The sequence below is a fragment of the Parasteatoda tepidariorum genome, chromosome 9 (assembly GCF_982258835.1).
Source record: "Parasteatoda tepidariorum strain Cologne lab strain chromosome 9, Ptep-v5.0, whole genome shotgun sequence".
NCBI classification, from domain to species: Eukaryota; Metazoa; Arthropoda; class Arachnida; order Araneae; family Theridiidae; genus Parasteatoda; species Parasteatoda tepidariorum.
The window spans coordinates 25115012-25137372 of NC_141763.1; the positions used below are offsets into that span (position 1 = coordinate 25115012).

The 22361-nt window shown below is 31.1% G+C and overlaps 1 protein-coding gene across 1 annotated transcript in view; it reads left to right on the plus strand.

Moving 5' to 3' along the window:
• The first annotated feature begins 494 nt into the window (after nucleotides 1-494).
• Nucleotides 495-22361, plus strand: part of LOC107446006 (uncharacterized protein CG3556) — a 28310-nt gene continuing 6443 nt past the window's right edge. The window contains exons 1-7 of the mRNA XM_043050472.3: nucleotides 495-704; nucleotides 6026-6189; nucleotides 7110-7293; nucleotides 8202-8412; nucleotides 18113-18360; nucleotides 19899-20068; nucleotides 21717-21906. Coding sequence (XP_042906406.2) covers nucleotides 650-704; nucleotides 6026-6189; nucleotides 7110-7293; nucleotides 8202-8412; nucleotides 18113-18360; nucleotides 19899-20068; nucleotides 21717-21906 — 1222 coding nt within the window. The 5' untranslated portion in view covers nucleotides 495-649. The remainder of the gene's footprint in view (nucleotides 705-6025; nucleotides 6190-7109; nucleotides 7294-8201; nucleotides 8413-18112; nucleotides 18361-19898; nucleotides 20069-21716; nucleotides 21907-22361) is intronic.

Genomic DNA, 22361 nt, shown 5'->3' on the forward strand with positions numbered 1-22361 from the left:
CTGTTTTATTGACACTAACTGTGGGAAAGAATTTCGACAACTAATGTGTTCAAATATTATTATTGATAGTCAATACTTTCTCTTGTCTTTAGTACGATCAATCATTTAAATTGAAAATTTTGTGTAATCGAAGACAAAATTTTTTTCTTTCTCCTTAAATTCGAAATTAAAAACCACAAATGCAGTCAGATGTGTTGAAATAATACGAAACCTTGATCTTACGTCACGCATTATTATCATCTTGTTCTAGTTTCATTATGAAGATTAGCATCATAAATAATTCACTTGTTCCAATTTTTCTTAAATTAGAGACAAATACAAATAAATGGTAAACTTTTATTGTTTTTACCTAGAATAAAAAAAAGCACTTATCTGTGAAAGTGAAACTAATTTTTCTTTGAAACTGCAAAAGGGTTAAAAGATTCCTTTTGAAGATAGCTGTAATTTTATTGACCATAAAGTGAATTGCCTGTAATTTAAACACAAAAAACTTCCATTTTATCTGTTTTCTTCTTAAAATTGCAAGGCATTTCTTTTTTAAATTTGTTGATAAAAGGTATTATAAAAGAATACAGAACGAATTAAAATCGAAAGTAGTTTTTTTGAATGTCTTACTTAGTCTTTGTCTTATTTCTTCACTAAGTTGATAATGCTAAATAGCAAGTATTTTTTCATTTGCCCGGCACTACTTTTTCTACAAGCATGTGAGTAATTGTTTCATTAAATATTTAATATATACATTTTCAAAAAAAATATTTAGAAAAAACAATTATTAAGGTTCGAACCCCATATAAAAATCTAAGGATAATGTCGCAGTTTTTCTTTGCTGTCATGGGTTCATTTTTATTATCCGGCAAATCAAACAGTAGGATGCAGCCCTCCCCCCCATTAAATTTTTTGGTTGTCATCAGCATAAAATTATCTATAACATTTACCATTCCTTTACCAACATTTACATTTACCACCAGAAGTCATAAAAGTAGTGTTTTCCTGCAAATTATTTTTGTATCCCAAATTTAAAAATTTTTCAATAAATTCCGGTATTTCTCTATCAATTATAAACTCGATAGTTATAATTAATTTGTTAGGTTGTCTTTAATAATAATTTAAGTAGAATAAAAAATTAATCATAAGTTAAGCATTTTTACTTGGATTCATTTTATTAGGTGGTGTTAAGTAATAGTTTAAGTAGTGTTATATAGTCAGTCATACCTTAAATATTTATTAAAAATAATTATGTATTTTTATAGGAAAAAAACTCAGTAACGATACACACCGAAGAGCCATTACATTATGACCACCCTGCTAATAACATGTAGGACCACCTTTAGCCCTCAAAACTGCTAGTACCCGCCGTGGCATGGATTCCTCAAGGTGCTGATAGGTAGTCTGAGGTATCTGGTACCAAGCGCTCACCAACTGGTCCTGCAATTCCCTCACATTGCGAGGGGGTAGCGTGGCAGCACGAATTTGGTTTTCCAAGTAGGACCATAAATGCTCTATTGGATTAAGGTCAGGTGAATTTGGGGGCCAAGACATGACTTGAAAGTCACTGGAATGTTCCTCGAACCAATCCATGACGATTCGACCCTTATGACATGGTGCATTATCCTGTTGATAAACACCATCCCCGCAAGAAAAACTGTTGCCATGAATGGGTGAACTATGTTCAAGTAGCTTACAGACGTCAGGGATTGTTCTATGAGGATTATGGGTCCTAATGTGCCCCATGAAAACATTGTTCCTAAGCGAGAAACCATGAAAACCTGGGCGAGATCATTTTTACAGATGGAGGGTGGTCATAATGTAATAGCTCTTATGTGTATAACTCAGTAATAGATTTTTTTATCCTTTCTAAAATGACTAATGGTAGAAATTTTAAAGATATGCTGTACCACGTTGCCGCGTGCTGTAATAGCAATTATTGGTGACAGAGCTTTATCTTTTCGAGCTATAGCATTTATATATCAGTAAAACCTCGCTACAACAATATTTTCGGGTCCAAATAAATATATTGTTGTAGAGGGATATATTGTTATATCGAAGTCTTACATACTTTGGGGACAAAATAAGATTTTTTTTTAAATTTTAATGTTGTTTTAATGTTGTATATGTATTAACTATAAATGTAAATATTATATAAAAAATTAATTTGCATAGTGTTAAGTATGATTTATTAAAAACAATTGAAATAAAATAAGATCGCAAACATATCAGAAAACCGTTTTTATTGAAAATAATCCGATATTTTTATTTGTTTATTCATTTTTTTGAATATCAAGTCAACTAACAAAGTATGCATTGATTCTAAAGCACAAAAATGATTTTTGTTTTTGAATGGTACTCCACCAACCCTCTAAGGAAAAAAAATTCTCTTTCAGCTTCTTGTGATGCTTGTGGTCATTTGTGACTCGTGATCACCTTTTATCATGACGGAAATTAAATCAGAGAGGAATGTCACTTTTGGAAGCTCTATGGGGGGTCAGCAGTGAATCTTCTCTTGTCAGAAAAAAAATGGCAAAAGATGATAAAATAAGATTTTTCTCATTATTTGAAAACGAATTATAAATGGAGAAAATAAGGTTGAAATTCGGAAGAAAAAAATCGTTTTACAGAGGTTTATTGCTTCAAAGAATATCGTAATACTGAGAGGAGGATAACATTAATTCATATGAGAGTTCGTCGAGACCACGAAACATTATCGTAATAGAGGGAGTTATTGTTGTATCGGATATCGTAATAGCTAGAGTTCACTATATATATATATATATATATATATATATATATATATATATATATATATAAGTTCAAAATGAAGAATAAAAACAAAGAAAAATTATAGACATATGAAAAAAAGGGGGTGGGAAATAATAAGTAAAAAAAAATAAACAACATTTAAAAAAAAAAAAAAATGAAATGTTAATTAAAAAACCGGAAAAAAATCGGAAAAAAAAAGATATAATCTTTTCTTCAGCCCACACGATTATATCCGCAAAACAGAGTGCTTTCTGATATTGTATCAATAAAGCCAGAGCAAAATATATTAATACAATAGTGTGAGGAGCACTCAAAAAATTTTTTTTTATAAAATAACTACATAAAAATAGATCATAAAAAGTAAAAATAACATGTAAAAACAGATAATAAAATAAAATAAAAAGAAAAAACATTAAAAAGGGGGGACTATAAAGCGAGTAGCAAAATCATAACAACTTACACGGGTGGATATTTTTCAAGAATGATTTAAAAATGCTTTCGCAGAAAGATTGCCAGATTACAAAATATGAAAACAAAAGATGAAAACAAAAGCGCAAATTGAGTGTAACAAGAGGGTTTTAAAGTGTCGTTCTTACTGCACTGCTGAAGTGATTTGTTATTCTGAGTTTTGATTTGTTAGTTACCAAGGATGGGCCCGAAATGGATGTGCGCAAGGTAATATTATACTGGATAATTTTAAAAATTGATCATAAATAGTTTTAGACGATAGATGTTTATTTAAGAAAAAATATAAAATAGAAAAGAGAAACATAAATTGCCTGCTTTGCAAATAATTTTAGCCGCGGATTTGCACGATATGGATTAGCACATAGAAAAATTATTTAAATTATCAAAGAAAAAATTTTAATAGATAATTTTAACACGGATTTGCCCGAAATGGATTTGCACATGGAAAAATTACAAAGAAAAAATTTTAGCAGATAATTTTAACCACGGATTTGCCCGAAATGGATTTACACATGGAAAATTGTATAAATTAATAAAGAAATTTTTAGCAAACAATTTTATCCACGGATTTGCCCGAAATGGATTTGCACATGGAAAAACTGTATAGATTAACAAGGGAAATTATTTAGCAAAGGAATTTTTAGTAAATAATTCTAACCACGGATTTGCCCGAAATGGATTTGCACATGGAAAGATTAACAAAGAAAAATTTTTGTACATAATTTTAGCCACGGATTTGCCCGAAATGGATTTGCACATGGAAAATTGTATAAATAAAGAAATTTTTAGCAAACAATTTTATTCACGGATTTGCCCGAAATGGATTTGCACATGGAAAAACTGTATAGATTAACAAAGGAAATTATTTAGTAAAGGAATTTTTGGTAAATAATTCTAACCACGGATTTGCCCGAAATGGATTTGCACATGGAAAAATTATATAAATTAACAAAGAAATTATTTAGTAAATAATTTTGGCAATGAATTTTGGCCTGAAATGGATTTGCACATGGGAAAATCATAAAAATTAACAAAAAAAATTTTTAGAAAATGATACTTATTGTTTTTCTTAACTTTCTTAGTGTTTTCTTGTATTTATTTATTTATTATATTGTATATATATATATATATATATATATATATATATATATATATATATATATATATATATATATATATATATATATATATATATATATATATATATATATATATATATATATATATATATATACTTCCTCGGGGGCATCAGCCAGATTGTAACAGTGAAAAATTATTCTTGTTTTACTTTGCAATTATTATATTTTTTATTGTTCTCTAAATTAAAAGTTTAAAACTAAAAGAGTTTTTTTTTTTTATTATTATTATTATAAAGTAATTCCATATTACCTTATTACGCTACTTTTTAAGATAAGCTTACATAAATATATATTAACCGTTTACAAGCAGTTAACAGGTGTCTAAATACATATTAACAGTTTTACAATTATTATTTTTACATTATTATCTTTATTTTTTTTCCTAACATTGTATATGGTTTTACATAATACCGATAAAGAGATTCGTTAAATGATTTAGAACTTTAGCACAATGTGATGCATGCACAAATTATCTTAATATATCAGCTTGTTTGGAGAGAAAAAATAGTAGTAAGCTCATCAAATTTGTTATAAAAGCATACCTTTAATTTTAAATGTAATTTTTTTTAAAAATCATTACTAGAAAAATTATTCATATTTACTAATAGATATTAATAGACTGAAACAGAATCATACAAAATCTATCATACTATTTACCAATCAAAATTGACACAAAATAGACATTTAATTTAGAGAAATGAATACTAGTCGTAGGAAGTGGGGGGCAGAAGCAAACTTGCACTAACTACTTCTTTCACTAGTTGAATACCTGTTTATTGTACAAGGTGGAAAACAGAAAACAATCATTATATCGCTGAACAATACGGCAAAATCCTCCACAAAACTGAAAGACATATACCAACACAACTAATTACATTTTTTTAATTAATTATTATACTATGTTCTTCTTCGAGTCATTACGCTATTGGATTAAGCAAAACACATTTTGTAATAGTTCATCCAATCAAAATGAAAAGTAACTGTATTCCGAATTACAAGTACGATTGATTCTGTTGATCGAGGCTAACTCACGATAGTCATAATTTACCATAATCACGCTATTTTTCAGGGAACTTATCTCATTAGAAGGAAAGTAAAAAATCTCTTTTAACAATATCTGTAATAAAGTTTAGCAGTTGTGGTGTAGTTTTAATAGGTATCAAATATACAATATACTAATATATTTCTCTACTAATACACTACATTGTATTTGTACACTAATAGCACCTACTAAAACTGCACCAATTACACTATTGCGCTACCTAATGATTATTACCAAAATTAATTAAACATCATTGCAGTCAGTAACAGTATGAAAATATTTCACGGTTCTAAGAAGATTTTCAACTGATTTTTCAAGACTACGGAGTTGAGCATCAGCTATCGTAAACTTAAAAAATTGGGTCAAATGTTCAACGACGGTAATAGAATAAAATATAATGCTATGAGGAGATATGGGTTATTATATATATATTCACTTAAAGAGCGTCTACCACTTAAGGAGTGGTTTCTGAAACTGCGTATATTCTACAGTTATTTGACAGTATGCTAAATATTATTAAACATGTAAACTTATCAAGTTTTTCAATGTTCTAAAACAAAATGTTTAAATAAACTGCATATAAAATGTTTTTAATATAAATGTTAAACATTTATTTTAGGTTCTGTTTATTTATCTTGTTTAGAAAAGAAAGGAATAAATGAAACTATTTCGGATTCCTACAATGTTGTTGGTTTTATCCAGTACCACAAATGTTGGAAAGTATTAAACCCCGCGAAGAATATAATACACTTTAGTCTGAGAGAATTGCATTTGTTGGCAAAGGTATTGTAGTTGTTTTCCAAGTAAAGAACTGTGTATAAATCTGTTTTTATAATGAATGTGAAATAAAAATGTTATGTAAATTATTATATGGTCTCGCTTTAATCTATGCCTTGTCGGCAGCATCAAGATTTTTTACAGGCTCGCTGCTGTCTAACTCTTTATACGAATCACAAATCGAATAGCTGTGGCGTAACTACCACTATAAATATTAAATACCAAATTACTAGTATATAAGACATGTTAACTAGATACCATCACAAGGTACCTATCATTTGACGTAGGTTGACGTAGTTAAAAAATAAATCACTTCACGGCAAACGCGAATCATTAATGCAGCGAATTAATGAAATAAAAAACTGAACAAGTAATGTATTAGAAAAATAAAGGGATTAGCGACTCTACGAATAAATGAAATAGAGAATCATTAAATAAAATAATTGATGTATTGTTGAATAAGCGAAAAATGAATTCGCGAATGAAACAACTAATCAATGAGTAAGCAAGTCAGCAGAACGAGGAATCATCGATTCATAAATGTGTTGTTTCAGCGATTCATAGGTTAATTTATTGAGTCGTAAAACGTAATATACTTCTTTATTCATTCGATGATTCATAAGTTAGGTAATTTAACTGATTCATTAATTTGTTATTTTATTGATTTTCTAATTTCATCGTTTGCTCATTCATTGATCACTGATTTGCTTATATATATATATATATATATATATATATATATATATATATATATATATATATATATATATATTTATATCCTCTTGCTCTGCAATGTGTTACGAGAGTGTTTCACCTTACTTTTCAAAGGTTCTGAGTTCAAAATTACGATACATTGCAAAAATCTATAAAATTAATTGATAAATAAGACTACCACATTCTAACACGTATGAATGATTTATTTGCAGCCTCTTACAGCTGGCAACTTAACAATAATGCTAAAAGATGAAAGAACGAATCATACTTATTGGACTGAATCGAAATCTGGGAACATCACAACCATGTCTGCTGTCACAGAAATTCATTTCAAAGTGAATTCTGGTAGTTTCCCTAACAACTATAAAGCCAACTTCACGTTGCATTTCGAAATGGGTGAGTGTTACTTTTTGACGAAATGAAATTCATTTCGCTTTGTAAAGAGTATTTACTACAATCAAAGAAGTAATTTCACTATCAAATTAGAGACGTATGTTTTGACAAACGGTACCATGAAACTTTATAACCGTTTCTAATCCGGTACTGAAATAGCTCTGATCTGACGATTGTAGACACCTCAACTGGTTATGAATTCATTCTATGTGTTGGAGTCCCACTGGGGACTTATCGTAAGACACGGTTTCCGGTAGATGACGCATCTCTGATTAAGGTCAGTGAGCGAGTGGGTGACCGTTTTGATCAGTCTCCTTTAACCGTAAAGTGCTTAACCCCAAGCGCCAATCGTCGGGCTTCCAAATCGGGTAAGCAGTCCTGCCTGCAGCTGCAAGTACTACGAATGCCAAATATACTGAGAGACGATTTTTTTTTTTTGAATGAGATTCTTTAAACAGATCTTAAATACTTTCGAATTACAGTTTCCAAATCTGCAATCGGTTTCTCGCTACAAGCTACAGTTTTGAAGCAATAGAATAATACATTCCTAAAAATGATTGTTTTTTTATTATTTAAATTCACTCGAGTGAATACTCAGTGTCCCCGCTTCTCTGATACGTTGGGCGTGGTAGGAAGAAAGCAATAACAAGCTTCAGTCTGTAATGCAATGAGTAATTTTTTTTGTTTTGTTTAGTCTTTATGTGTATCGAATTTTATTCTGGAAAAGTTCTCGCAGCGTGTTAATCCGGAATAAAAAGTTATCTATTTTCTAATAAATGTCGATTCTGTGGTAAGATGTGAATTTACAAATCGAGAAAATAATAAGATTTGTTAATTTTAACAAAATTTAAAACTTCACACCTTTACAATTAATCAGAATTCTAATTAACTTATGCACATTTTTATTTCAGAGGTTGGTATTGCAGGTATAGAAGATGTTCGCTCGAATGCTGTAACTTGGTTGAAAAATCAACGCTCGCCTTTTCTAGATTGGAAAGAAAATACGCTGAGAGCCATAACCGCTTTATATCTATCAGGAAATGCAACATACAATGGAACAGACGTGCGAGAAGAATTGCTAATTAGGCGTGCGGAGTTTTTAGTTTCCAGAGCTTTGCAGCGGTAAGAATACTTTTTTTAAATAAAAATTTACTAAGTCTAGAATTCTTAATAAAAATTCAGTCTACATTTACGTTACATTGAAATGAAAACAGCAAAAACCTCCCTCGGTAAACGCGATGGCAAAGGGGGCTAACCCATGATCTTTAAAAAGACTAAAGATATTTTTATGTTTATTAAAAATGTAAACGTTTTAGGTGTAACATTTTAGGTAAAAGTCTTACTTATAATATATGTACAACATTACCATTCTCTAACTGCGCCTATAAACGCGTCTGACTTTGTCATTTATAAAGCTAACTAGGTAAGTGAGGTTACGTTTCCAATTTCCAAATCGAATGGGCAGAAATAAAGTCTTCCATGTTTCTTTTCAATAGATAGTACAGTTTCTAACTTATATCATATTACGCATAAAATCCGTATATTAGTTCTAACTTCTTAGTTTTAATGCCCTGTGATTCAAGCAACGTCACGCACGGATCGGCCAATCAGGTTCGGCATACACGTGTGACGTCACTTGCGGGTATTTAATTAAGTCTGGTTCGAAAATTCATTCAGCGTGATAATAAACCTAAGTCTTAAGGTTGTAACGTTAACTCTCCTTGCACAACCATGAGATCAGTTACAAGTACCGAATTACCAAATGAAAGTATCATCATCACACGTTTGAAACAACGCTATGAAATACTAAATTTTTGAATGAATAACATCTAAAACAGTTGCAATTATTTTTAAATAACTATCATCACTGCACACATTATTTAACTCCACGAAACAAAAATCCATAATGCGATTAAAAAAATATGAATTTTTTCTTAATTCCTTTTACAATACAGAGTTTTTATTCTTTTTTTTTTTTTTTTTTTTTTTTTTTTTCCTTTTACAAATGTAACTCTTTAATATACGGGAAATTAATTCCAATTATAAAAAGCTATAACCAATCCTAGAGCTCTTAAATTGAAGTTTAATTGAGCTTAGAGTTCTAATTTTACTGAAAAGAAACCATTGAGTTACCCAAGATATAGTTTTCTTAAAGCTATTTTCAAAGATCACTTTCTTCAACTGACTTACTCAGGGCCGGATTTAAGCTAGGCGGGGCCCTAAGCTACTAAAAATGATAGGGCCCTTATAGGTTCAATTCCGTTTTCCATGCACCTAAACTGTGATATGAGCATTATTATTGAGTATTAACATTAAATTAATAAAATTTGTTAATATTACTTGATTGTTAAATATATTGATTGTGATGAAACTATAATGTAGAACCCTTCTTTTATTACACATATTTTTTAAAGGAGAAAAAAAATTTACAATGGAAACATATATTAAGCTCATTCATTTCACAAGTATAAGAACACTGAATAATCACATACATATATAAAACTAGATAGAAGAATAAAAAAAAAATTCTAATACTATGCTAAGGAATAAAAAACATTTAATAATCTTTTACGCACATTAACACAAGACATATACATTTATAAAATCAAGTTAAAATTATTTTAATTAAAAATTTATATCACATTTAAATTAATGTAGGAATTCGAGCACTTGCAGGAAATCGCCTTAAACTTTTAAAAGTAGTACGGAAAAAAGTAATTGAAAGGGAATAAAGAAACTTTTAATTAAAGAAAAATAGAATTTAAAGTTATTATGTTATACTTGTTGGAAAATGGAGTTCGTTTTACATAACCATCTCTGTTTACAATATTTTTCTTCTTGCCTTTTTCAAAGCAAAATCATTAACAATTATCAACAATATCATTAACAATACCTTGTCAATAACAAGTTCATCACTTTCAATGAACATCAGACTAAGGTTTGCTAACTTGTCTTGTGACATAGTTGTTCTAAATTCGTTTTTGATTCTTTTTAGCTGAGAAAATGGTCTTTCACCATGACAATTTGTAATCGCCATGCAAAGGAACAGTCTAAAAATTGCTTCCACATTAGGGAAGGCAGATTGGATATGATCCTCAAAAATTATTTTATAGAGCTCTTGATGTGTCAGATTGTTCTTGTCTTTGTCCTGCTCTTGACTTAGTCTTTGCTTTACATAACAATGAAAATGTTTCAATTCTGAAGTTAAATTACTGTTTACATCTTCAGGATAGATTTCTCTTAAAGACGAAACTCCTCTACGTATCTGTTCTTCTGAAGCATATAAGTTTCTTAAGAAGGAAAAGGATTTTTCAACATCATTACATGCAGCTGCTCGTTGTGAAAGATTCGAATGAAGTGCATCAATCACCGGTAAAAATGCCTTGATCCTAAATCTGTCTTTAAGTCCAAGATTCTCGCCTTCATCATTTTCAGTCTCTCCTATATATCTCTCTCCCTTTTTTGTAGTCAATATCGGGCAATTTAATTTTTGCTAGCTCTTCAAAGTAGTCAAAACGTTCCCGACATTCATTTACAAAGTTTGACAGTGAAGCATATAAATTGCTGGCGACATCTAAAGTAATTTTTGGATCTCCTAAAGACTGACTTACTTTATGGAATTCTGCCAATAAATAATCCCACGGGTGTAGCATAATCATAAACTCAAGTTCTTCTATTTTAACCAAAATGTTTTCAGTTTGATCTCTTGTGTCCCCTTTTTCGGTTTCATCCATATACAACTGATTCAATGCATATATTATAGCATCATAATTGTCCATTATTGCACTTGTGGTAGTAGAATGGGCTTCCCATCTAGTTTGAGAGAGAGATTTTGGAACTTTAGATTTATCTGTAAAAAACGATAACATCACTGCCCATCTGTGAGTTGACGAAGAGAAGAAATCGTAAATTTGTTGAACATTTCCAAAAAAGTTCACTGCATCTAAGCAACAGTTGACTGCTGCTTTGCCAACAAGATTCAAAGAATGTCCAGCACACGGAATGAATATCGCATACTTGTTCATCTTTAAAATGATTTCCTGCATCCCTTTATATTTTCCTGACATATTTGCAGCATTGTCATATGACTGACCACGGCACTTACTGAAATCTATTTTACATTCATTTGTAAGGTAACCATGTACCATATTGGCGATATTTTCCCCTGTGTGGCTACTCATCTCTAGGAAGGTTAAAAAAACGTTCAATGGGGAGTCCGTCATCAGGGGAGACATATCTCACAACCACAGTGAGCTGATCAACATGGGATTGATCTGGGGTTGAATCTACAGATATGCTAAAATATCCTGCAGTTTTCAAATCCTTTGAAATTGATTCTCTTACTTTATGAGCCATCATTTGAATAAATTCATCGCACGTTGTTTTTGAAAGATACGATGTAACTCCTGATCCTTTATTTCCATACTCTTTTATATGGTTTGATGAAAAAAGGATCAAATTGAGCTATAAGTTCTAACAATCCAAGATAATTCCCATTATGGGGGGAACCAAATTTTTCGTTGTCTCTAAAAGGTAATCCTCTTTCTGCTAGCGTAATTATTACTGCCACGACTCGTTTAAGAACGTGTTTCCAATACTGCTGTTCGTTATTTATTGTTCCGCTAGTTTGCAGTTAATTATTGAGCCGCGTTTTCTATTTAAATATGTCAATAAAGCGGCTCTGTGATCCTCCGAATTTTCGTGGGATTGAATTGTGTGGGCGTTACGCCAATCGGAAAATCCTCCGGACGCTAATGATGTTGAAGAGTCTGAAAATAGCTTGCACACGAAGCAATATAATCTTCCAAGTTGAGGTGAATATACAAGCCATTCTCTGCAATAAGTTTCTCCATCTGCTCGTTTTGGATAAAATAAGCTCTTTGAGCAATATCGCCCTTGTTTAGCATAAAATCTTTTTGATTTTTCAAACGAACCATATGAATGTTGGCACTATTGCGGACGTTTTTCGACCCAGTAGGCTATCTCACTTTGACTCAAATCACCCCATAGCCCGATATCATTTTGTTCAAAATTTGAGGTGGAATTTTCCGAACTTTCACTACTCTCTAATTGATTGAAGTGAGCATATTTTTCTTTAAACATTGAAGCAGATTCTTCAGTCATTAAAATGGACTCCTCAGATTCAGGTATTAAAGCCGATTCTTCAGATTAAAGGTAATTCTTCAGCCTGTGAAACAAATTCTTCATTCATTGAAGCAGGCTCTTCAAACCTTAAAGCAGAGTCATGATAACTAGGCGTACCAAATTTTGTATAAAAAAAAAAGAACAAATAACAATTTAATACTGTGTGACAGGAGAAAAGACTTCGGTTCATCAGTATCAGACTTCGAACACTTACGTACTTTTATAAAATAGCCATCTAATTTCGGTAATTTGCTATGTTCTTCTTCAGCTTTTTTCTTTTCTTTTCTTTTTTGAGCCGCAGTCTTATAAACTCTGGTTGACATTTTAAAAAAACCGTAAGCGAAACACTTTGTAATAACAATATTTATATACTTTATTAAAAAATAAAATATAGTAATGTTAAAAATAAATTATAATAAATAGCGAAGTGTTAAACTATAAAATCAATAATTCTAACATGAAACAAAAAGTAAATCATTCTACCAAATAAAAGTGTTAAAAAAATATAAAAAAATAATTAAAGCAAATGTTACTATTTGTGTATTTATAAATTCGTTACTAAATATTCATTTACTTCAATTTCATTTAAAGCTAAAACATCCTAAATAAATTATCAAGTAAATGAGTAAATAAATAAAATACGAAAATAAACAAATTAAATTCAAAGCAGGGGCAATTCTGGTTCTACCCTAGCTAATGACAGTATTAATTTTTTAATTCTTAATACTGAAAAAAATGTTTTAGAAATATATAGATTAAAAAGCATATTCATTTTCAAATAGAATCTTTAATTAAAAAAAAGATAAATGTTTAATTTAATCTTGTGAATTGAAATCATTTTTTCAAATAAAAGAACTATTAATTTAATATTTTTTTATTTCTGCAAAATGTTTAAAAAATAAGGATTTTTTTCCTTGAGAATTACCTATTTCTTTATTAAATATAAGTAAAAATATTGTTTATAACTAATAGAATTAATTGTAATACATAAAAATTAAAGAATATTTTTATAAATTTTATAAAATAATTCATTTTTCTTTAATGGAAATTTTTTTATTTTATTCAAAAGAATAAATGATTGAAGTAGAAAGTTTCAATAAAGTGAAATTAAAAAACTACATTAGAATCGCTTTAAATTTTTTAAATTAAATAATTTTTTTAATTCCAGAAAATGCTTTGATTTTAAAAACAATTTAGTTTCTTAATAATTACTAATTTTAAAAAACTTCTATTTAAATAATGAAAAGAAAATGATGTCATTTAAAACTAATAAATAATCTCTCTATGTTAAAGAAATATAAGGGCCACCACCGCCGCCATTTTGAGGGTTCACCTTAGCATTGCTCTTTGCTTTATAACCCCGATCTATTATTTACAGTTCAAAAAATGTAAGATTTAGAAACTTGAAATTAGATGCATAGAAAAGTGTACAGGGAAAAAGATTAAATTTAAAAAAATGAACATTCGATAATTAGAGAATTATCAACTATTCAACTTTTTGCCAAAAATATACGGCTGCTCAACAGGCCGTAGGAATACAACAGAGTAAAAATTTGGCATTCTGGAAGGGCCATTATATATTCGCGTGACGTGTATGTCATGTTTTTTCCCCGAAATTCTGACTATATGTTATTTGCAATTTTAAGTTATAAATAAATTGTAATTTTAAATTTGCAATATTCTCAATTGTTTTTTCTTTGCGTTACATTTTGCATTGCGACTCAAAATCTATAAGATTTAGATACTTGAAATTATTAGGTGTTTAGAAAATATGCAAGGAGTTTGATAGTATGCAAGAAAGTACAATACAATTATTAGTTTTATTTTATAACCGCAGTTGAACACCTGGTCCAATTTTGAGTTTATGACTACGAATATTTAACTCCGTAGCCTTGTAATTTTAAACTCAATTCAGAATAGTATAAGAGAACTCCTGGATGAATTGTTATAAGAGAACCTCGATGAACTGTTGCAATGCGAACGGAAAAAAATACCAAATGAATGGTTTAAATACCATATATTTTGGTTTTGTTACAATTTTTTTCCTCGTAACTTTTTCTCCGTGCGTTATTTTCTGTTCTACGAGGGTTGCTATTTATATTTCTGGCCTAATAATGAAAAAACAAATATGTAGGATCGAAATTGGTTTTATTGTTTTTTCAAAATATTCTCCATGATGATCAATACACTTTTGCATGCGTTTGAACCAATTTTCAAAGCACTTTTTCCAGCCCGATTGAGGTAACTCCAAAACATGCGTTTTGAATGCATTAACCGCTTCTTCGGGGGGTCGAAAATCGTTTTCCACGTAGTTTATTTTTGATGTGTGGGAATAAGAAGAAGTCATTGGGTGCTAAATCAGGGCTGTACGGCGGATGACCCATCACTTCCATCTTTCGCTCCGTCAGAAATGCCTTTGTTTGAGTCGATGTGTGAGAGCTCGCATTGTCATGATGAAGAATGATTCGCCTGTTCTTCTGCTTTTTTCGAATTTCTCCGATGACTTCTGGCAAACAAATGGTCGTGTATCATTCAGAATTGACAGTCCTGCGTTGCTCTAACGCCACTGTTGCCACATGACCGTTAATGCCGAAGAAACAGGCAATCATTTGTTTCGATGTGCTTCTTCCTCGAACAACTTTTGTTGGTTTTGCCTCGTCTTGGAAGACCCATACAGTTGATTGCTGTTTTGTTTCCGGCTCATATGCATAGATCCATGATTCGTCACCTGTGTAGATATTATACACAGCCTTTGATGTACCTTGAACGTATTTTTCCAACATTTCCTTGCACCAATCGACACGAGCCTTTTTTTGAGCGTTTGTCAGATTATGCGGGATTCAACGCGAACAAATTTTTTTTACGCTCAAATGTTCATGCAATATTTTATTGATGCTAGTCATACTAATGTCCAAAGGCGCCTCTATCTCACGGTATGTCGCATGACGATCTTGCTTTATCAGTTCACGCACAGCATCGATCTTTTCTGGCACAACAACGGATTTCGGACGACCTGCACGGGATTCGTCCTGGATCGAACATCGACCACGATTAAATTCGTTATACCAATTTTTTACAGTGCTGAAGGATGGCGCTTTATCGCTGAATAAAGAATTAAGTTCATCGAAGCACTCTTGTCTTGACAATCCACGTCGAAAAGTATTAAAAATAATGGCACGAAAATGTTCACAATTCAATTCCATTTTTTGATAGAGAAGAACTTTTCAATTTACTGTCAACAACACAAATGAAGCTATAATGGTAAATCGTCTGCTGAATTTATGTTTAAAAATATCAAACTTTCGATTAAAATCATCTGCGGTCGCGTAGCAACACTTACTGTTACCAAGACCAGAAATATAAATAGCAACCCTCGTACTACTTTTGCACTAACTATTTAGACATAAATACTAAAACTGTAACCCTATCATTGAATGTCAAATCCTATTTTGGAAATAAGGCTGTTGCAGTTACCAAAATAAGAGAACCTTTTATCTTAACTACTAAATAAATAAACTAAATGCAGCACAGAAAAATATTGCAAAACAATAAGCAAATAAAATTGTATTGCTTAATTTAACGAAAAAATCTCACCTTGAGAGAAAAAACACAAGAAGGAACTTCAACAAAAAGGAAGAAAAAAATGTTCTATTTATTCTTTCAAAAAAAGCAACGAGAACGCGTGAACCACCAATACAATATGTCCTTCTTTAATTTCATGCTTTTTGCCAACCTGGTTAATACCTTCAACAGCAATTTAAATTCTGTTTTTTGAAAAATAATCGTCTGCTACTATGTCTTTGAAAAAAATCGTCTGCTACTATATGTCAATCTTCAACAAAGGCTATTTTTTACACTCTACATTTACTTTAAATATAAATGTTGCGGATAAATTATTTTAATAAAACAATGCAATTAAACTAAGTATATCAAATTTATTTAATTTTCTTCTGTATATTAAAACATATATTTCGATGCTATGAATATAGAAATAGTAAGCAATTAGAAATTAATACCTTAAATTTTATTTACATAAAAAGAGTATTTTTTTTTTTTTTTTGAAAAGAAGTTTTTTATATATAATTATGAATGATTTTGGTACAATTCTCAATCAATAAATTTTCACTTTCTCTGATGCATGAGATAATAAATAATAATCAATAAGCAATGATGTATGTACTGGTAAAAAATAAGCCATGTTAAATGAAAAAACTATTTCGAGAATAGAAAAGCAATTAATCGCTGCAAGGATAAAAATGAATGCATTGCTGTTTGGTTAGGAAAGTGAAGAGTAACAATTATTTTTTATTTGTAAACACTTTGATTAGATTTTGAAAAGCAAAAAGCAATGTGAAAAAGAAAACGCATTTTAGTCTTCAGGGGGCCCCAGATCCAAATAAAACTTTTTTTTTAAAAGTGGGATCTGGGAGCCCTTGCCATCTCGGGGCCTCAAGCTACACCTTATTTAGCTTATACGTAAATCCGGCCCTGGACTTATGGCACAGTATTATACACTTCAACCCTAAAAAGTTGGGACTTCTTATGAAAAAAAGAATACAAATAAAAATTTTTATTATTTCAATTTGATCTGAAAGATAAAAGCAGAACTTTCTCTAAGTCTGAAACTGTGAGACACTGAGTCAAACTTTAAATTTCATTGTTCCATCAGACAATCCTAAGCATCCCCTTAAAAAACTTTTTCAAAATTAAGCATCGATTTAAGTGAGAAACAGTTGTATAAAGAATTATTATTTTTTCTTCCTATTCTCCTATGCTCAGTTGCAAGTTATGAAAAAACCATTATCTCTATGGCGTGTGCCTGTTTGCAAATAAATGCACACCAAATGGATGCCAACCTCCCAGCGCGAACGTATATCAACATAGTCTACTCTTAAAATGACGTTGCATAGCTTTCTTTTTGGTTGCTTTCATAAATCGTGTGAAATGAAGAAAATAAAACTTATTTAATAATCAATTAAAACGTTATAAAAATTAAAGAAATGATATCTAAAACTCGTATCAAATATACGCCTTTCTGTTCACATTTAGAGAAACTGATGAAAGAATAACAAATATTGTTGTTACTTGCAAACGATTTTCTTCTGCAGGGAAACAAAAGTAAAAATTCTTTATCTCGCATTTGATTTGTTAAGGGCATGTCAGCATAGAGCCCGCCATTTTCAGTGGTCCAATCAAATCCAATGTTCTTGCAACGTCCTATCTTCAAGAACGTTTCTTTTTCAAATGTTCTTATTTATCGGAATAGGGCGCTAAAACGATATTCTTTTTCTTTTCTTAAAATAATTCTAACATATATATCATAAAAGATAGCATAAATTAAATTCCTGGGAGACGTATTTAACTTTTAAAAGATTTTTTGTTGTTTTAAAAGCATATTTGTATAATTTGATAACGAAATAAAACGGAACTATATGCAGTCGTGGATGAGTACTTAAATCCTATACTACAATAGTCTTTTCTTAACTTGAAACGGAGTATAACTACCATTTTATAAATGTTTCTACTAAGCTGTATTAAGAAATTTTCTTGCTATGTCACGAACATTCTATAGAATTTTTAAGTACGTGATATTTTCTCACACATATTATTAATCTTTCAACTATTAATTAATACTCAATCCACACTGTGCTTATTATAATTTGAGTTTCATTTCCAGCAATGAGATTTCAGAAATAGATTTGAGCTCTTACATCAATTTTCTGCGAGTAACCTGTAATTCCCCACGCCATTTTGCTTCGTATGATTTAATACAGCTGTTGCGAAGTAAGTTGGAATCTTCTGGCAATTTTACACATCCTTCAGTCTATTTGGCTCTGTGTAATGCTAATGAAAAATGGCCTCAAAGAGCTGTATCTGACCTCACAAACGTGTTGACCAGCACATCTGAATACCTCTTTGTTAAAGGTAATATTTAGAATTTGTTTTATTTTACTAAGTTATAAGGAAAATGTGTTCTTAGCATAGCTCTCAACTTTTTTGTTAAGGTTGAAAAATATCCTTTGGGATAGCGGATTGCATATTTAATTTTTATTTTTTCCATCTATCAACAGTCTAGTTTTATTTTTCATTTTTTTCTTCCGTTTTTAACTGTGGACAAAGTGATTGCGTTAATTTGTTCAAAAATTAGACACGCATTTAATATCAGGTCTTCGTATGAGAAAAGTGTGAAGTCACGACATTCTTATCTCACAGCAGAAATGAAAATAATTTTGAAGACTAAAAATGCTGAAACGTCCCGAACTCATGTTGGTTTGCGTGACTTAATGGTTGCCAAGCAGATTTTAAATTATGACTAAAATTCAATACATAGAAAATTTTGACGATATCAAGAACATTTCTTAAAAATAATTGAAATCAAAGTACTTCCATGTGGGCAAAGCCGTGGGCAGCAGCGTGTATGTGCATAATTAAATTTTGTGTAGATAGTTAAAATCATTTTAAATTAGCTTATATATCCAAGATACGAATAGGAAAAGTAAAATTAATTTTAATATCTTATGCATACATCCCATTACATTAATCTTTAATGTCACTGCTGTTAGTAGGATTTATATTCGTAGGTGGATCCCTAATAAACATCTTATTCTTACTTTTAACTCATCTAACTTAGCATTTTCTGTTAAGCTAGCTAGGCACTATTGACCTGTTAAACCTTATATCCCAAACCCTTTGAAATGCTTTAAAATGTCAAAGGTTTGGGCATTCTAAAACATCTTGTTGAGGTCGACCTGTGTGTGCTCGTTGTACTGGTACTGACCACGAAGACAATTCCTATGAGTTGCCACCTCTATGCATTAACTGCAAGGGTGCTCATGCCGCGTACTCTACGAGTTGTCCCAACTGGTTCCAGGAGAAGGACATACAATCAGTAAAAGTCTCTCAAAAACCTAAGTTAATGGCAGTACTCGCAGAATAGTATACTCGCGAAATAGTTACTGCCCGTACTAGCTGGAATTTTTTTTAAATATTATATTTATTTATAGTTACACATACAAATATAGTTTAGTATGCTCATTTCAAAGATGGCATAAAAGCCCTCGTCAAATTAAGGAACAGAAAGCATAATTTACAGAAGAACATCACAAAGAAAAATCCAGGGTACGGGAGGATTCGAAGCCAGGTTGGCAAGGACCGTTCGAAGTGATATACGAAGCTGAGACAGTTCGACCAGGTTTGGCTTGGTTTCTTGAACCAAGGTAGACACTTTTCCCATGTATCGTGAATTGAAGGACTCTGTTGGGTAGAAATTGAGGTGATGGCACTGTGTAACCACGAAAGCCCTTATTAATGTTTTACAGATATCCATTTTTAAATTATCACTAGTTTCAAAATCAATTTTTTAAAAATGAAGCATCTCAGAAAATAAATAGGTCATTTTTTTTCTCAGCATAGTTTTGGTCTATCAGGATCGCTTCTGCGATTTACTTTCCTTTCTTTTCCAGACATACAATCGTTTGCATTAATGGCTATCTCTTGCAAAATGACTTCCCTCAATACCTCCGAAAGGGGCAGTCTGCTTCCTATCTACATCAGAAGTATTTCTAACTTGAAACAGAAACAACTATCTGACGGTAGTTTTGGAGATATTTACGAAACTGCTATTGCCATACAGGTAAATGCGTTGTTTATCCATTGTTGTAATCGCTGTTCAGACGACTAAAAACAATTACTCAATTTGCGCATAGACAGGATTTCATTCGTTCCGCAGTTAAAGACACCGTTCCCAGCAGATCACCGAAGTCAAGCATCATCGGCTACGGTCAGTGTGCTGGTGGATGACCACTTGGATCAGTCTGCGTAAGGACCGAGGGTGCGCGGTATTGATCCTTGTTAAACTGTTCTACCGTAAAGTGCTCGACCTCGCGTGCAGGTCGTCGGGCTACCGAAGCGGGGGTGCCATGCCATCTGCAGAGGATCAAAATTGTGATGGCATGTCTTCGGATCATCCTCAGGGATGCTTCCCAGGCCATCTCCAATAGCCCATTGTACAGCTCTAATGCGACGTAAATGAACTACAACTACAACAATTGATTCAATCATTTGAATTTAGAATGAATTTTTTCATCATTACATAAAAAGAACTTAAACATACATATATTATATAAAACCTATTGAATGTGCAGAAAGTTTTTATGCGAATGCGAAAATAAACAAATTAAGATCAGCTTAAATTGATTGTTGGCTACCTTTTTGAATATTCTGGCAAGCTAGGACTTCCGGATTGGTAACTATGGATAAATTTATCAGCTACTAGTGCCAGAGATGCCAACTTGCTTTGGACTGTGGATAAGTATTTTGTAGTAGTAGCGTTTTAATGTATGATTTTTTGTTTGGTAAATTCGATTTATAGTTTTTAAACACCGCATTTCTAAATATTTCAAGGGCTTATCTGAAACGCCACTTTTTTGCAGTTTTCTAAGTTGATCCTTTAAAAAAATTGGCAAAATTAACCGAAATCTGCAAATTTTAGTATATAGTCCCCCACTGTTTTCTATAATATTTTGTTGAATCCGAAACAGTTGGTATCGCTGTACTGCCGTGCAATTAAAAAATCAATTTAAGCGACAAAAATAAAATAAAAATAGAGATCTTTATGTATTTGTCGTCTTCGTATGGTATACTAGATATTGCAACCAAAAAAAAAACATGTTTTACCAGTTTTTTGCCTTTCTATTTTAAGGTTCAAATAGTTGACAAACCACTTTTTTCGGAATCAATTGTGAAGTACTTACGTTGTTTTTTCAATTGCACTGCAGCGTACTGCTAATACGCAACATTTTGATATTGTATAAAAAGTACCTTCATCGAAAAATAGTAGGCTATTAAACACAAAACAGTTTAATATTAAGTGTTGGCTTCAAATTTAGTTTTAAAACCTCACAGTTCGCCTATAGTTTCAAATCAAAATGAATGTACTTATATTATTAATTTATAATGGTGATAAGAAGATCACAAATGCCTTGTTTACTAAAATTTTAGGAGTAAAGTAATTTATACATGTTATTTAATTACAGGTTATAATCTAGGAGGGAACTTTTCAAAATATCAATTATTAGTATACAAATTTTTTTAAATTTCAAGAGTAAAGTAATTGATTTACAGGTTATAATCTAAGAGGAAATTTTTCAAAAGATCAATAAGTCAATTATTAGTATACAAATTCCCCCCCCCCCCCACTGGTTTCGAAGATTTTTGAGAAAATCAAATAAGCAGTGCTTTAAAAGGTTAACAATGAAATTATTCGTAACTTTTTTCTTTAGACATTAATATCCAGTGGAAATGAATTCGCATATGACTGGAATTCACGAGCAGCAGTCAGATATATAGCAAATCAACTGAATTCGTCTGAAGTGGATTTTCAAGCTGTCTACCTTTCGCTACCACTGTTAAACAGAAAAAGTCTTGCTGATATTGCTGAAAGGAATTGTTCAGGAAACCCGAGAAATAATGGTAATTAAAAATTCAGTTAATTAATTTTTTTTTTTAGGGCTGCCAACTTTCTATGAGTTTCGAGAAAATTTCTTCTAGTGGTAGCTAAGTAAATGTTTTTAGATAAAATTCTTTATTTTGCAAATTTGATTCAAAGGTATTTGATATAAATTATTCAAAAGTTCATATAAAGCGCCATTTTGTCCCAACTATTTCGCGCTAGATTTTTAAAATATTTTATTTTACATTACAACAGGCGTCGAACAGTCGACCCAATTCTGAGTTTACAACTATCAATGTTCATGACAACTCCGTAGTCATGTAATTTTGAACCAAACCCAAAAAACAAGGGAACTCCTAGATTGAAACAAATAAGTCTTCCTGGAGGACTTTTTGATCTAACTAACCCGCATTTGTATTACATGCAGAGGGAAACCTTGAAATCCTCCCACAGTTAGCCAGACGACAAAGGGATT